Source organism: Psittacula echo, assembly GCF_963264785.1.
Source record: "Psittacula echo genome assembly, chromosome: Z".
NCBI classification, from domain to species: Eukaryota; Metazoa; Chordata; class Aves; order Psittaciformes; family Psittacidae; genus Psittacula; species Psittacula echo.
In genome coordinates, this window is record NC_137742.1 from 51,405,671 (window position 1) to 51,424,097 (window position 18,427).

The window sequence follows — 18,427 nt, forward strand, 5'->3', positions numbered from 1 at the left end:
AGCAGCAGCGGTTTTTTGCCAAGTCAGGCTAACATCTGAACATATAAACTCGATTTCCTACACTTGCTGAAACACATCTGCAGGCAACACTCTAAGCAAAGTTTGTTACTTACCCAAGGCAACAAGTATAAAAAGTGAACATACTAGAAAGACACTGAATTTGAAGAATACTATTCAACAAACCAGCTCAAGCAGTATTGGTAAAGCAGCCCGCATCCCAGAGGTCTTAGACAACACTTAAGCAATTAGAGGTTCAATCCCAATGAGGTTAATGGCAAAACTCCCATTCACTAAGTAACACACAAAATAGTCTGGACCCAATTTATGCTTTCAAGAAGCATGCTTCATGCTGAATGCACACAGTAAGAAAGTTTAATGTGAGATACTTTATTAAATTGGTCCTCTTCCTAATACATTAACACCAAATATATCTTCAGCATAAAGTCCAGAGGAAGTATTTATAAACAGTCATTCTGAAGGGTGTCACCCATATCCCCTCACAATCAGCAGTAAACATACGAAACAGACTGAAAAAAATAATCTGATTATCTCAACCTTATCCAAAGGTCATTAGCACAGATTCACATCAGTGCTTCTCAATGACTGTGCATTACGAAATAGGCTTAAAAACAAGTGCACCTGCAACACATCTGGAGGTCCTGCATGGCATAAGCTTTATACCAGTAGGCAGAATCACAATTGGTTTCCAGACTGTTACCTTTCTGAGATAGGTTTCTTAAATAATATGTTTCTTGTCTCCCAAAGTGATTAGATATACGTGTTGTATACATCTGTATATTTTTATATGCACATGTGTGTGTATATATATATATATACACACATGTACATCACACATTACATACGTTAAACAGAGGACAAAAAAGAAACGTAACACAGAATTACCCAGTCTGCTGCACTGCAGCTCTTTGGGATAGAGGAGAACTAATGGTTGTAACCTCAAGGGATTTGCACAGCCTTTGATCAATGAATATACTGATCTGCTGATTACTTGTGTTCACAGACACACAAAACAAATCAAGAAAGAAGTGGTGTGTAATCCATCTAGAGTGGCAAGAACATCACAACAGAGGACCGAAGTAACCTTGCTGCTACATTTAAGATTTTATACAGAACGAATTCTAGCACCTCTATTTCAAGAAGAGTAACACTAATTAACTAGTTTTAATTTAATAGATACAGCCACAAGCCACTCACTTGCTGAGCCTAGGCTAACCTGCCTAAACAGGAACTGAGGAAATGCAAAGACCTCTAATCAGGCTCCTCACCTAATTCAGACACACCTTAAAATCACAACAAAAAAGAGTAAGCCTAGAAATTCTTTCCTAGAAATGCAAGAATAAACCTTTAAACTGTCTCTAGGTATTAAAATCTCCCTTATCAAGGTTTCTGCTGTTTCCAGCAGTACTGATGATAAGTTTCTCCTTACTTCTCCCCACCCACCATCAGTAGTTGGGAAGAAAAAAGATACATTAAAAAAAAAAAACAGGTTAACAAAGATGTTCACAACCATGACAACAGATCCTCCAACCAAGGATGCAACGGTGTAATTGTGTGTTATTATTCCTTCATATAAAATCTATCTTCACTTCTCACAGAAGAGCATCACATTATACTTGGAACAAATTCAATTTTAAAACATTTCATAAAGGGATTTATATTTATATTATCTAAGTACATTTTATGCTTTGGCCAAGAAACCTGCCAACAAAAAGGCATGCCATGTCTTTAGTAAGAAAGAATTGTTCTTTGAAAAGACAGGTCAGGGAAGATCAAGGAAGGGCTAGAAGAAACCTGCACCATTAGGTTTTATGAGAAGGTGGAGACTATCCTACCATCTAGTGTTAAGAGACAATTGCATTCTTCAGCACATTACCATGGCTGGCCAGGTACTGGTAGCACCTGCACACATTGGCCTCCAGAGGTCACTTCCAAACTCCACCATCTTGTGACAGCTAGGTATTTTACTGTAGTGCTCAAATGAGCCAATAGCTCAGCCTGCTGTATTCTGGAAAGGAGATAAAGGCTTGCAAATTTTGAGTTATCAGTTACCAGATCAGGTCCAAGATATGCACACTGTGAACACAAGAAAGTTTTGTTCTGTTTGTCTTGTCTCTCCACACCATGCAATACTTCCTAGAAGAATATTTTGAAGCACACGCAATATGTAATAACTGGAAGGTTACTGGTGGTTATCCGTGTCAGTGGGTGCCTAATAAACAGTGAGAACAGATATTACAGTGTGGGCACAAAAGTATTCCATACAATTCCAAGTTCATCCCTTTAATGCGAGATTTAAAGCACCACTGTGGTCTCAGCTGCAAATCAAGCAGGAATAGTATTTTTCATGCTTGTGCTTATGAGGAAACAATGCTTCTACTCAAGTCACATACTGAATGGAAAAAACTGCACTAGCACTATTTTACAACTGCAACACATGTATGGTAAGATCTTCATAAGCAGTAAAACACACTAATGCATTGTGGATTTGGAGGGGGTGTGACAAAAGGGGAAAGAAACAGTTTTAGCATTCAGATCAAAAATGCTCTTGTCAACACAACTTTGTATCAAAATAGTCTTTTATCCAATCACTCCAAAGAACACTCAGTTATGGTGTTTACTTGCACTGTTAAAGGAAAAATAAGACACATTAGCATGCTGATAATTCTATCATACACTGACAGGAATTTAGCCAAGAAACACTTAAACTCTGTTCCTACACACAAATTTCCATTGCTGTATCACAGTGCACTGAAAAGTACAGATAGTCTACTATTTCATCTCCAGTAATGCATCATGACAATAAGTTATTTGTGCCAATTGTGAATAGCCTCCACACTTATTAGAACTGGATTAGTAATAAGAAAAGATTTGTTAGCCAGAAGAGATCTGAGATTTTTCACACAGATAGAAATACACTCACACACTGAAGTTTCTCATGGGTAAAAATGGCTATTTAGTTTTATTGAGAATTCTTGACACTAGAGAATGCTATGCAGAACGTTTATTTGTGCTGAACTTACCTAGAGCCCATCTTAAACGCAACATACTCAAACTGTATTGAACTATATGAGGCAGTACCAGAATAAACACATACGAACTCTTCTGCTCTTGCTTCTTTTCAAGTACTACAACAAGGAAGCCCCAGCCCAAGGACAGGACAACCAACAAGTCTGGTTTTAAGATTACATGATGCTTCTTCAGGCAGACTGCTTTCTTTGCGGTTTGCCTGATTTGGCATGTCCCAAGTAGCAACTTCTTTAGCTAATCATTCCAATTGTCATTACTCTTGTGCAAAGAGAGAAGGCCAAAAAAGCACTTGAGCATTTAACATCTCTTTCTCCATCTCTCAAGCTTGACCAGTTACAGGTTTAGTACATGCCATACAGTATGAGGGCTTCTCCTTGTACAAATTCTTTAGAAAGAGTGCACAACAGTACTTTTTCTTGTCTTAGCAGGATACAGTACCGAACCTGTTTTAAGTACCTAGCACTATCAAGATGTTAAAGCGAATCAAGACCCCTATCTTTCCAACCTCCAGTTTCTGCAAGGAAATATAAACATGGCATTCCGCTACATTTAATCAAGAGAACAGCAGCTTACATTTAAAACTGCTTTGTAATTACATATTCTGATACTGAGCATGGTGATCACATTATTTAATATGCTTACTGAGGACAGAAAGGGAAACCACCTGAGAACTGTCTTTCACCAACAGATATAACTACAAAACAATTCTGTACAGCAATGGGTCTCTTTCCTTACCACCTACAGTCAAAGCCTCAACAGGATCATGCTTTTACCTGCTGGAAGCTTTGAGGTTAGAGATGCCTGCAGTAATCACCATGGACAGTGGAACCCTTTTTCACAAGGGCGAGAGACTTGACACATCTTCTGCACTTCTTCACTGGATCTTACAGCATTACTGCCAAGCTGTGCACTAATACCATAACAATTAATTGTTACCATAACAATTAATCGTTACCATAACAATTAATCGTTACCATTTCCCAAATACTAACTTTATTGGCATTGCCATTTTTAAGAAATTATTTTTTGTGGAAGGAAGCAACCATTAACACATACTGATCCAGATGTAGCATGGCAGCTGTCTCAACACTGGAAGAATTGTTACTTAGAGAGATTAATACTCATACTGTGCAGCAACTCTATAGCTGCACAGAGTTAAGACTAAGGCTACTTAAGTACAAAACTTGACAGTACAAAAGATTTTCAGAGTTAATATAGCTTAAAATATAAATGTCAAAAGCTCTTCTTCCATGTGTTTTTTGCTTTTCTAACATACTTTAGCCAGAGCGCGGATAAAATAAAAGTGATAAAGTTAAAACAACAGCAGAATTAGTGAATGTTTTACCCGAGAAGATGCCAACACTTCCCTTGATTTTTCAAGACTACAAATCTTTTCTTGCATGAACAAGCCTTACGCTTTCCCTTCTGTAAGGGACTTCTGGATTCTTCCTACCTCACCTCACATTTCAAATTATTTTGATAAAAGGCTTAAAAAGTGCTATGTATTGTATGCATGAAATAACTGCACAGAATAATCCTGCTGACATAGGTGTTTACCTCTGATGAACAGAGACAACTTTTGCAAACAGTTTGCACTGGTATAAATATATTTAAGTGTGATCCTGTACTACCCAAGAATAAACCAGCTCTTAAATGTTGACTGTAGGACACTAAACTCTACCGAACACATCTGTTCTTTAAACACTGCTTTTGTAGCATTCTAATACTTGCAGTCATAAAATTCCCAGTCTGTGCCTAAGGGTCAGCTTTGATAAGCTGGTTATTTTACGTTTTAATGCTTTTATCTAACCAGTGGTGAAAGAAATCAAAAGCACTGAGTTTCCTTTCCAAAACATCTAAATCTCTATTGAATGGTTTTAAGCATATTGTTGTCCAGGCACATATAAGTCCTGCGATTAACCCTTTTATCAAGAAAATCTCCGATTTGATTGTCTGATTGAGAATACGAAGTATTTCAGTACTTACATATGTGATAAGAAAAAGAAGCTCTCACCAGACTTTAACTTGATCTGGTGACACTATTGTTTGTAACCATTTTTTCAAATAACCACTGCTGAAAATGCCTGAGATGCTGTTGTTAACTTTGCCCTGTAGACTAATAACAAACCACAGCAAGTTTTAATACTAAGTTTGAAAAAAAATCTGCCAGGTCTGAGTTTTCAAGTGGGGCTTGTATGCTTTGTGTTTTGGTTTAAGGGAAATAAACACCTCTAAAGACAGAGTTAGTACTGTAGGTAGTAACTTTTTTAGTATCTTTGTCTACATAACGCTTTTAAAGAACTGTCAGTACTGATATGGAATTTACAATTTGTAAATTATTAACACTAGCAATACTTTTTCTGACAGACAGCTATTTTCTTCTCTACACTGATCTGTCTCAGAAGTGCTAAACCTAAAGTTTTTTTAGATACTCTCACTGATTTCATTTATGCCAACCATTTACTTAAGCCTCCCATTAGAATCCCAGAGCTATGCAGTATGGATATTGATATTTACCTTACTGGAACAGTTACTTCTTAAGACAGGCAATTTGCTATTTACACCTATCAAACAATACAGATGTATCTTGTTAGACCTAGGAACTGGAAACTAACACAACTGAAACTCAGCTGCTATGAAAGTAAAGTAATAAGGAAAAAACCCACATGCCTTCTACATCTCCCACTAGTTTTGAAAGAACTCTTTCTGGCCTATCCTAAAGGTTTTCAGAAAACCATCACCTTGTTACACAACAACAGCTGAAATTATTATAAAACCAGAAAAAAAATTCTTTGAATTAAAAAAAAATAAAAATCTGCAGTACACATGACCGTCAAATACTGCATGCCATTCTAGTCCCTCCTCATGAATCCTCTGCTGGAGTAAGGATGGCAATAGGGTTATCATGAGTTAGTATGGGAACTAAGAACTAGCATGCCCAACTCACAATAAATGCTTTGTAATAGCCCTCATTGTGACGAAAGAGCACTGAAAGAGTGAATTCCAAGCCTGAAATTAGGTTATCAATTTTATGTCCTAATTACATCACTTATTTACATCTTAGAGCAGATTAATAGTCTGAATCTTTGGTACCTCAAACAGGTTGATAATCCAAACAAACACAGTTACCTTTCACTTCAAGACATAAAGAGAGTAGCTTCCACAGATACTTAGAGCACTTCACAAACTCCTGATAATTTGTTAGTTAAAAATAAACTTGTTAAGTTAGTAACACAGATTCAGGTGTAAAGGTTTTTCAGCAGTTAGATGGGAAATCTACCACCAATGGGAACTCAGTCAGGCATCAAAAGAAAACATGACAGAAGACACATTCAAGAGATTTCAACTCTGCCTAAACACCTTCTTAGTGCTTTCTTTAAAGAACAAACTCAAAACCCACACATTTTCAGGAAACATTGCTGGTCATTGTGCAATGACTAGTTGTTGATAGCAGTTAAGAAAATTCAGCAATCATATTAGGTACCTTACTGCTTCGTTTTAAAACAGCAATTACAGCAAATTTGCTAATAGAATTTAAAATTCCCACTTCCTGTTTGAAGCACATGTGAAAAGCTGCTACTATACTCTGGTTCCAGTATCTTCACAATCATAATCTAAAACCACCTACTAACCCAGTTAAATGGCACCCAGCAGTTACTTACAGCAACAAGAGATAAAATTACTCAGATCTGTTTTTAAAACTTGGGATTTTGTGGAATCAAACATGAACAGTTTCAACCATTGGTTACTCACCTCAGGTTCGCAGTCAAGAGACAAAAACTTCAGCGCTTTGGCTATATTACATTGCCTACAATTACAAATATAAAATATAGCAGCAAATGCTTTTGGCATCCACTTCCAGTGAGATTGCATCAAACACAGAACAGTAATGTTATCTTACACTAAAATTAAAGTATTTTGTATTTTGATTACAGCAATTTTAAGCAGAAGAAATTTATAGTTACAATTAACATGTCAACTGAAGAATTAGCCAGCTACGTCTCTGCCATCATCTTGTATTTCAGTGTTTTACAACTCAATAATGCTTTTGAACAGAAAAATTAAGTAACATTTTTGCTTATATATATTCTGATTTTAAACGCCATTTTTACTTTAATCTTTTTAAAGGAATAATAAAAAAAAAAAAAATCATTCATTCTTCCTTCCAACTCTTACAAGTTGCATGATCCATTATCCCGGCAGGCAAGACTATTAAGCAAGAAACTTACTCTGGCAATTGATTTCAGCTTAGGAGAAAATCGCTGTTCTTGCATGGTAGTATATTTACATAGGACAAATAGCAGCGTTGTTTATAAAGCTCACCACCACTTAACCTCTTACATGCATACAATTTTTCTGAGTGATCTCTAAGCAACTAACCACATGAAGTCTATGAACTTTTCTCTTTAAGGAGGCTGTTGTGATCCTCCCCTTTCTAATATGGGATGGGTAAGAAACTCCAGTCTGGTGGACTTGCTTGAAGGAAAAGGTTTAGCATCAATTCAGAAATGAAGCAACAGCAAAACTGCCCTCACTTAGGAGTACTTTAACTGGTGAAAATTGACATAATCTGGTCTTTGAGTGATTTTAATTAATTTGATTGTCATAGCAGTATCCCACAGCCACTAACTTCCCATGTCACTTAAATAATCCAGGCATCAAAACACTGCATAATATTCAAAGAATAATCTCCCCCTTCCTCTACCTGCTTTCTCCATGGCATCACCAGGAATTTTGGGGTTTCAGCCCTTTAACAAGCAAAAAAAAAGTTTGAATGCTTTCCTAAGCATCGTATCAAAATAAAGCCTTTCTCAAGGTAATTACCAATAAGTGCCTCTGGAAACAGTGACAGTGTCAACACCATTTGATCTCGTTGTCATAACATCAGCATAGGAAGTTTAGGATCAAGTCTTTGCATCCCTAACAGAGAAGGACTAGCAGTACTTACAGAAGAAAAGCTCCGGAAGAAAGCACTTAAGTCTAGATAGCTACATAAATGCTGAAATTTGAAAGCTTGCAGCCAGGAAAGTGTGACCAGATGGAATCCTTTCAAGTAGTTTTTACACATGTCACAGTATTAGTTTTGTTGACATTAGCAGGTATGCAAGAACAGTATCCTATCAGAAACATAAATATTTTTTTTCCCCTCCATAACAAAAACATTACCTAAAAAACACGATCAATCTGCAAAAGCATCAAGATAAACTACATCTTCACACCTTGATTCATACATCCCTCCATAAGCACAGGATTATATGAATACCCTGGGCAAGCTGATCATGAGAATAGAGACAAATGAGAAAAGACCTCTGTTCAGCAGCTATGAAGTGTGGCTACTCCATGGGAGATCAACAACGCCTATGTCCTGGACTCCCAGAAATACTGTAGGCATCAGGCCTTCCTGTCAAGGAACAGTCAACAAGTTCTGTCACAACAAAGAAAAAAAAAACAAACAAAATGAAATAAAACAAAAACCAACCAAAACAAAAACAAAGAACAAAAAAAACCCAAAACCAAACAAAACAAAAAAAAAAAACAAAACAAAAAACACCAAAAAACCCAAACCCCAAATAACAAAAAACCCACCACAAAAAAAAAAAAAAAAAAAAAAACAACAACAAAAAAACCCCACACAGAACATCCACAAAAAAAACCCACCCAAAATCAAAGCACCCAACACTTTGCCAGTCTCTCCACTTTTTTTAGTTAACAGGAAATTGCACCATTTGCATGTAGTCACAAAAAAGGGGAAACCAAGCCATCCAGCCTGAAAGGAAGAAACACCTGTAGTCTAATCCACTCTTCAAAAATACACCTCATTTCCACTTTTCACGCACTGTTCCTTTCCTGCTCTCTCCAGAACCGAATTTTAATTTCCCCACTGCACCACTTTATTTGATCCTTCTCCAGAAGAACCACTCACTGTACTGTGAATGATTATTACAGTAATTATTCATTACTGTCCATGGATAGTCGTATTCTTTTTGATATCCATTGGCATGAAGAGAACTCACACTTCTCAGGAAAACAGATCCAGTCTCTTAACACAGGCAGTTTTCACTTAATTATTTGAAAAACATAATCTTGATACATGTGTAATGGTTAGAGATCTTCTAAGTGTTTCATAGAATTTTTTGTCTCCGGAGAGGAGATGCAGCATTTTGATCACATAAGAACTGAATTAAATCGTATTAGCAAGCCTCTTGCCTAGAAGTTGTGCTTACTCTAGTGTAGTCTGAGAAAGTGAGGGCAGTGAGACACTGGCACAGGCTGCCCAGAAAAGTTGCGGCTGCCCCATCCCTGGAAATGTTCAAAGCCAGGCTGGACGGGGCTTTGAGCAACCTGGTCTAGTGGAAGGTGTCCCTGTCCATGGCAGGGGAGGGTAGAACTAGATGATCTTTTAAGGCCTCTTCAACCCATACCATTTTATGATTCTCAATACAGTGTTCTGTAAATAACTTCAAAAGAGAATCCATTTCAGTCTTGCTGAAGAACTTGTTTTCACCACAGCAAATTCCCACATCATCTTCACACTAGATCACCCCACCTCAAAAAAAGGTTAATTTGAAGCATTTTTGCTCTTGACATCTTTCAGTTTTCGTATACTTCTGCAAGGGTTATGCACTTTTCATTCAAGAGATGTGGGGATGTAGAGCAAGCATACCACACTATGCAGCAGCAACCTTCACAGAACTTCATACAGAAGTCTAGTTCTATATGTAGTGAATTCATGGAAAATATTATTTAACCTACTGTCTTACAGACTAAACAGCCCTCTGAAATAATCTTAAAACTCAATTAAGCAGTGCTGATATTTTTAACATCATGACATGAAGTGATGCATACAGCTACAGGCACATCCCCTGAGCCATCACTGAGCAGAGCTTGTACATCTGTTGGCACTTGCATTGGCACAGCACTATGTTCAGAAAGCTGCCAAATTGCTTACAGCTCAATAGCAGTATTATTCATAATAGCCTTAGAAGTCTCTTTACCATGTAAATCCTCAGAATCAGCTGAAATAAACCTAACATAACAGTTTCTTTACAGCTGAAACAGACATTGCTATTTTCTTCAAATTAAAAACAACTGTATGATCCATAATACAAGCAGCTTAATTGAAGAAGGAAAGTTAACTAGCAAAATGAAGACGCAAGAAAAGCTTCCTTGTTAAAAAAGGAATTTTAGTAATTTTTTATTTTTTTTTTTAAATCATTGCACCCTTAAGTCAGTTAAGTTTATCAGTCACAGCCAATGCATTTTAGTTTTTAATGGATAAAAAGAAACTTCAAAGTTTCTTCAGCCTAATCGGCATACTGAAGTGTAGAAATAAATCAAAGACATTCCATGCACTCAAGCTGCAAGAACTGGACAGCTTCCAAAAAACTGAAAGGAAAACAATTCTAAGTCAACTGTTTGAAAAAATTTTAGTAGTGATCAAATGACCATATTGTGATTGCTATTACCTACACCAAGCAGAGGAGGCAAATGCATTTGTGGTTGCCCATGAATGAATATTACACGGGGCTTTTGGAAAAAAAACTGAAGGATGCAACAGAAGATGTAGTACACTGTTTTGAATTACTCCAAGATACTGATCTTGCCAACCTCTTCCTCTGCAAGAATGTTCTTCAAGAATGAGAATCATTTGAGATCCAATCAAATGCAGTATCTAAAGCGAAAAAAGTTAATCTGAAGATAAATTCTGCTGCACCTTCATCTTTAATCAGTTCCAGAAAGAAGTTATTACTATGCTTCCAGGCTCTGGTCTTTAACTAGTCACTAACAGTATGCCAGCTAAGACTAGTTTATTAAAAAAACACCTCTGAACAGGCACTTCCTCCCTTCTTCCTTGGTTCCACTCTTGTGGTGAATCACAATGCCTTTTCTTCTGACATGAGCACTCAAGGCACTCACAGTGCATTGCAGCAGTCTTCAAGCAGAAGCCCATTGGGAGCGTAGGAAGAAAAACCTTCTTGTTAATAAACACTTTCAGAAATCTTCATACTTTATTTCATCTTTACCTCATCCTTCTTTTTTTCCATACACAATATTAACACAGTAATACATGCAATTACTTTATAATATATTAATACACGTATATTAGGGTGCATGCTCAAAAATTCTGTTATTGATATGACTGTGCAGTCAAAACACTCTGGTGCATTTGATCAAGGAACTGACTCAGCACATCCAGCACAAGACTCTGCAGTTGCAGAGTGGGGGTAGTTCTTCCTGTAAACCACATCAGTTCCCAGATCCAACTCAAAAATACAATCACCACTGGAGAGCACAAAAGTTTACCCCTTTCAGCATTAGCCCACACTTCTGCTGCCAAACTACAATCTGTTAATAACACTCAGTTATTTCCAGCTTCTCTAGAACAATAAAGAAAAACAAAGTAAAGAGAACAATATTAGCAGTTTGTTGAAGACAGTTTAAAGTTCAGTATTCCATAGGTGTTTTGGACTAAAGACTTACCACAAAGACTAGGTAAGAGAAATTCAAGCATCAAGCAATACAAAAGTACCAAAACCACTTGGTCCTTACAAGATACAGACCCTGGAGGCCTGATACAACTTACCACTGCAAGTAGAGTGGTGTATTACTTTTTTCCCCTTGCTGAGGATGTCAGTAATTAGGTGGGGTATCAGGACAAACAAACTTAGGGTTCTCCACACAAATTGAAAAAGCATAAAAACATCACTATACATGATGTTAATAAAGCCTCACCTGAGTACAGCTGTACTAAGCTCACTGCTTTTCAAGAGTGATGGAGAAGAACAGCTATAAATTAAAAGCTTCTAGGATGTCCAAGACCACAGAAATCAAGACTAAGAGAGTTTTTCTTGGTTTACTTAAATACAACAAAATTCAGAAAGAATATTCTAGTTATGCTTACAAATATAAAGGAGAGCAAGAGGAAAAAAAGCTATCTGAATTAAAATCACATTGATTCAAGAACTAAGACTCAATGATTGTAAACAAGATTCAGCAAGGTAGCAAAAACTACCTGCAAGTGGGTCTCAGTGTTCCAGTGACGGAGAGAGGAGTAAGGAGTTTTTAAAGACAGACCTTACATAACATGATCAGCTAACTTGTTTTCTTAATAAACTGAGCAGGTACAAACTAAGAAGAGGTGTGGAAGGGGATATAAACAACTGTCAAGAGGTGCAGCAGTCAATATTTTCAAGAGAAAATGTTCTTTGTTAAAAAGCAGTGCCACATGCAGCCTTTTCACTGTGCTTAAGTTAAACATTTTAATTTATTACATAAGAGGAAAAACTGCAGTGCTCAAGAAAATTACAAATCAAAGCCAGACAGCCAAAAAAAACCCAGCCATCCAACTTCAATAAAATAAAACAAAACCACCCTCAAGTCAGCATCAAAACTATCAGTAATGTTTTCTTTCTTTCTTCTGTCTCCAAATTCAGAGGACAGGTGCATGGATTTCTGTGTGGGAGGAAGCAATACTTTTGAATGCCTTTGGGTTTTGTTTTGGGTTTTTTGGGTTTTTGGTTTGGCTTGGGTTTTTTTTGTTGTTTTTTTGGGGTGGAGGGGGAACGGTATGGGGGTTTTTGCTGTTGCTGTTTTTGTTTTTAATTTTAGTAGAATGGTGGTGGTGTTAAGATCTTCCTCCAAGATTACTACCTTCTAGCCTGCTAAGGGAACCAACTAGCTCTCTCAGTATTTAACAAACAACAGAACAACGCTACCAGCAGAGGGCTTCGTTCACATGACATCTACTTACCATAGCTGTAAATGACTGCACAAAAGATATACCAAATCAGAATCATTCACATATTGAAGCTTATTCTTCAAAAAAGAATGAACTCCCCAATTAAGACAATGCTATACTGAAAAAAAAGACACATTAATGCATAGCAGTGGATTACTAAAACACTGTCCAATTTCGAATACTTTAGAAATATTCACCTTCCAGAACCGTAACAGCTATGGTGATACAGCATGGTAATTTTTTGCACTGAGGAAGGCAAAAGCAGATGCAATGTCTTCTACAGGCTACAGCTTTGCTTACACAGATAGGTGACCAAAGTAAAACAGATATTCCTAAAAGAAGCTAAAAAAATTTAAGGAAGGCTAGGACACTTTCAATGTTCCTACTATCTGAAGGAAGGTAGACCCCCTCAAGCAGGGAGGGGACAGGGCTGCAACAAAACCCTACCTATCATGGTACGTAGTTTCCCTCCCACTTCTTTGTTAGTAACTATCTTCTCACTTCTCCATCTCTGGAGACTAGTGCTTCTACAAAGCATTGCCTTACCTAACAAGATTAGCAACTGTAACATCATTACCAAATTCCCTTCATCAACTCTCTAAAGCAAAGCAAGATTAATGAACACCTACTGGGTAAACAACAGACCGATCACCTGGCTATGTGCAGCCAATGATGTATGAAGACAAGACCCCTAACTTGAAATTTAACATGACAGATCGAGATCAGTAGCATGCAATTCATCCACTTGTACTGCAGCATCACGCAGCTATGCTTCCACAGCCAGTTTCAAGAACAAGCCCTTTCTTTTCTACTATGAAAACCTCTCTTGAAACGACCACATGAAACATTCTACCAAGGCAGCAAGACAAACTCTTGTTACAAAAAAAAAACAAAAAACAAAAAACAAACAAACAAACAAAAAAAAAAAAAACACAAACAAAAAAAACCCCTTCTGTACACATATGTGGAGGAACACATATGTGTCTCCAACAAGTACTTTTCTACGAGAACAGGATCAGCAGCATTAAACATCTGAGGCTTGTAAAAAAAACTAAGGAAAAAAAAAAAAACCCTCTGTTCTGTAATTGGCACCAGCATCAACATTACTGTAACACTGCCTCACAACATTTTAAAAGTGGGAAAAAAAAAAAAAATAGAATCATACAATGGTTAGGATTGGCCCTAGTTTCAACCCCCCTGCCACAAATAGGGACGCCTCACACTAGACCATGTCGCCCAAAGCTCTGTTCAACCTGGCCCTGAACACTGCCAGGCATGGAGCATTTACCACTTCTTTAGGCAGCCTGTTCCACTGCCTCACCACCCTCACAATAAAGAACTTCTTCCTCATATCTAACCTGAACTTCGTCTGTTTAAGTTTCAATTTGTTGCCCCTTGTCCTATCACTACAGTCCCTGATGAACAGCTCCTCCCCAGCATAATTGTAGGTCCCCTTCAGATACTGGAAGGCTGCTATGAGGTCTCCATGTAGCCTTCTCTTCTCCAGGCTGAACAGCTCCAACTTTCTCAGCCTTCCTTCAAACAAGAAGTCTTTCAGGCCCCTTATTATCCTTTTGTCCCTCCTCTCGACTTGCTTCAACAGCGCCATGTCCTTCTTATGTTGAGGACACCAGAAACGTACACAACACTCCAAGTGGGGTCTCATGAGAGCAGCGCTGAGGGTCATCACCTCCTTCAACCTGCTGGTCATGCTCCTTTTGATGCGGCTCAGGGCATGGTTGGCTTTCTAGGCTGTGACCAGTTTGCAAATAGCGCAAACTTTAACTTCAAGAAGAAACTGCTGCGTTCAAAGCAGTGAACCACACTGCTGGTGAACATATTTTTTGATCAGTCTTAACATAAAGTAACTGCTAACCTTGATGTAGTGGGTCAAGAAACAGGTACATAACAATAGGTCTTTACTTAAGTGCAGATTTTATGAAACTATACTTGGATGTTTACACCAGCTGCCCTCCAAAGTCTTTGACATACATGCTGTACAAATTAAGTTAGTACAAAAAACATAGCTGAAGAGTGATTTTTTTCAACTTCTTAAAAGTCACTGAAATATCTTCTTTAATGCATAGTATTATTCAACAGTAAAGATCACTACTGTTAGTCAGCGGGAACCAAATGTCACTTTGGGAACAGAGACAATAAACCCCCTGAAACACCGTGGAAAAAAGCACAACAGCTTTGTGAACATTCTGCATATGAAAGCATGGCTCCATCATGATTTAAAAGTTATCATCATTCTGTGGCCAGAAATCAGGAACAATCACAGACAGCGTGCATCTTATACTCCAGAGGTCGGGAAAAACGTAGGTATTCAATGCTATCAGTATGCATGACATACCCTTATTAAAAGCTTCTGTGTTCTCAACTTCATCTTGCAAGCTGTTCTAAGTCTTAAGTAAAAAAAAATTGCTTCCCTTCTTCATATAAGCCTAAATGCTTGCTAATACATTAATTACCTTCAGAATTAACATCCTGTGACAAAACAACTGAGTTACTATGTAGAACTTCAACCTAACTTCTGAAGTTTATACCAGGACAGTTTTTTTACATTAATACTTAAGTATAATAGACAATGTAACCAAAAGTAAGCATGACATCCCCCATCTTTTGGGGGGCATAGCAGACAGGACATAACTGTTTTCTAAGAAAAATCAAAAAAGAAAAAATCTTCACATACACACCAATCACACTGCAGATTCTCAAATTCATTACATTGAAGACATTAAGAATTTGAGTTAATTAATGCTTACAGTGAAACTGTTCTGCTAATGATCTTGCAATTAGGTCATCTACAGCTCCTCTATGCCACAATGTACAGACAAAATTGCTTGTCATGCTTTTCTTCTTTATGAAAAAGATTTACAAACTATAGCTCCAGATTAAGTTAGATTCCACACTGAAATGTCTTAAAGGTGCCATAAAGAGCTTTCTTGGCTGCGGCAATATAAACACACCAAAACCCTATCTGCCAAGCTTAAAAATTCAGAGAATAGTATCTAGCAATCTGATCATCCCACTATTGGCCAGGCATCAGAAACCGGGAAGGGGGGGGGAGGGAGGAAAGTGTGTTTTCACATGTATTACGTAGTTTATTTAAAGCATATCTAACTTCATGCACAAGACGGTAATTGCCAACTTCCATTCCATGCTAACTTAGAAACAGACTACAGAACACCATTTAACTCCATCAGCAGGGGACCTGAAAGGCAAGAGTAATTTGCTGTCACAGTAAGTATTCTCATATTTAACCTCAGATGTTGCAAGGAAGTATCTTTATAGCACACCAATTATTTCTATCAGAATACATGAAGAGTTTGAAAACACACACTTGAAGAATCAGCATACAGAAACCCCACGAAACCCCCACAGATCAGTGCAAACGTACTGATCTGTGTAAAAATGGTGTGAAACTGGAGAGTCCCAATGAAGCATATATTTTCTCATAGAACACAACCTATAACGAGCGAAAGGCAGGATGAAAAAAGTTCTGTAAACACTGTAGGATGTGGCCCACATGTTTGTTCATTTCCCTAAACCCAGCAGAAAAACCCACTAGGGCACAGGCTTCTTTGAGCACAGCCATACACCAAGAGGCAATTTTAAGACAGCAAGAAAGCAGCATTGCAATCGCTTGATCTGGCTTTTGTTTAGTCATGATAGTTTAATAACAATCTAAAAAATACATCAAATTACTTCCAGGTACAGGTAAAGCTTGACTTTTAATAAAGACAGCCTATGATGCAAATAAGCTTTCAGTGTAGCGTCTCCAGTAACATACTAGCTAGTCCAAAACAGAAAAACCTTGACACGAGCAGCTTCAAAATTTCTGAAGCCCTGCTCATGACGCTCTCACATGCAGGGCTGCTCAGCACGGCAGAAAAACTCGTTGAGGATCTTAAGGGGGACAAGGAGTCTCAGCCGTTATCTGTGCAGCCCCCAGCATCCCGCCAGAAGGCGCTTTGGTTCGGCACTGCCTGTGCAGGGCGAGGCAAGCGTTTTCAGCTGGCTGGAAGACAAACCTCTTGTCACTAGCAAAAGCAAGTGAATCCTCCTCTATTGCTTGGGGGTTTTAGCATCTCGTCCAAACATTTTCATTCCCCTTCCCTGACTAATACCTCTCGCAGACTTCTTAATTCTCTATCCGAAGGCGATATGGACCATAAGTGGAAAACTGCTGTGTCTGGAACACATCCTCTCTCCCTGTTATTAAAAAAAAACATTTACCCCGAAAGCCTACAGCTGCAGCTACCTCTCACCACCAGCCCCATATCACAAAAACATACGGGGGGGGGGGGGGGGGGGAAGCAGGGAGAACCTCACTGCGCCATGAAAAAAAACTGACGAAAAAAACCCACGATGCAGGCGCAGGCGATCCGATGCATTCGCACTGTTTGCGCCTCCTCGAGGCTCACAGCGCTTTTCGCATTATCCTCCCACCGCTGCCGGCGCGCGCGGAGGACCCGCACGGCCCCGCTGGGGCACAACGCGGGGTCCTAGGCCGCGACCGCCCTGCATGGAGACGGCCGAGAGAAGGGTGGGGAGTACCCGGGGGTACGCAGCGGGCGCTTACCTTATCCAGCTCATCGTGCAGCTCGGCCAGACTGGGCCGGATGAGCTTCTCGCCCAGGTCGGCGGCCGTGTGGCGATAGTAGTCGATTCGGGGTACGGCGTCCATGGTGTTGTGGCCGAAGGTGCGCAAGTAGTAGGTGTTGGTGTGGGTATCATAGTAGTAGTGGTGGTGACCGCCGGAGTGCAGGCTGCCCTCGCTCATCACAGTGTCGCCACCGTTCTGAAAACTGACATTGCCGCCCTCCGAACTGCCGCCCCCCGGCTCGCCGGGGCTCTCGTCACTAGCCGACGGGTCTACGAAGTTCACCCGAAACCTGCCTTTGGCTTCCTCACTGCCTTTCACCGCCGCGCCGCTTTCCCCGCTCGCCTTGCGGAGCTCCTCGGCCGGGCGGCCGGCGCCCTCGGCCACCAGGTCCACCTGGAAGCGGCTCTGACTCGGCGTGGGACCCAGTGGTCTGCCCAGAGTTTCGCGACCAGCCCCATCCCTGCCGTCCTCCGAGCACCGCTCATCGCTTGCAGCCCCCATCACGGCGAGGCCGGCCGGCGGCTGGTCCTGCTGCTGTCTGTCCTCCATACCTCTCCCTCTCTCTCTCTTTCCTTTTCCCTCTCCCCTCTTCTCTTTTCTCTCTTCTCGCCAACCGAACACTGCGCGCGGCAACAGCCCCAACGATCTGACCACCCCTCGCGGCCGCAGCTCCGCTGCTTTAAACCACCAACCAGCGCCCGGGGCTGCAGCGCGCCGCACACAACGCCTGGCGACGCGCACGCCCCGCCCCCTGCTGCAGCGCCAGGTGATGATGCTGCCGGTGCGGCTAACGCCCCCCCCCCCCCCTTCCCGCCCCTGTCCCAACCCCGCGCGCTGCCTCAGTGGCACCCGTCCCCACCGCCGCCCTGCTGCTCCGCACCGGTCCTCGCCGCCTTCGTGCTCCCGCTCGCCCACCCCTAAGCGCGCCCGCTACGCGAAAGAGTCGCCAGCCGCCCTGACGGCGCCGCGCGCGGAGGAGCGGCCGCGTCGGGCGAGCCCACCGGAGCTGCAGCGGGAGGTAGCTGCGC

The 18,427-nt window shown here is 40.1% G+C and overlaps 1 protein-coding gene across 3 annotated transcripts in view; it reads right to left on the reverse strand.

Moving 5' to 3' along the window:
- The window catches only part of SLC12A2 (solute carrier family 12 member 2), a 67,033-nt gene extending 48,897 nt beyond the window's left edge, over nucleotides 1-18,136 (reverse strand). The window contains exon 1 of one of the 3 annotated variants that reach the window (XM_080636671.1): nucleotides 17,376-18,136. In XM_080636671.1, the coding sequence (XP_080492797.1) occupies nucleotides 17,376-17,948 (573 nt within the window). In that variant the 5' untranslated portion in view covers nucleotides 17,949-18,136. Of the gene's footprint in view, nucleotides 1-6,801; nucleotides 9,070-17,375 lie in introns of those variants that run through there. The other 2 variants (XM_080636670.1, XM_080636672.1) reach the window with 2 other exon arrangements.
- Between the last annotated feature and the right edge of the window lie 291 nt (nucleotides 18,137-18,427).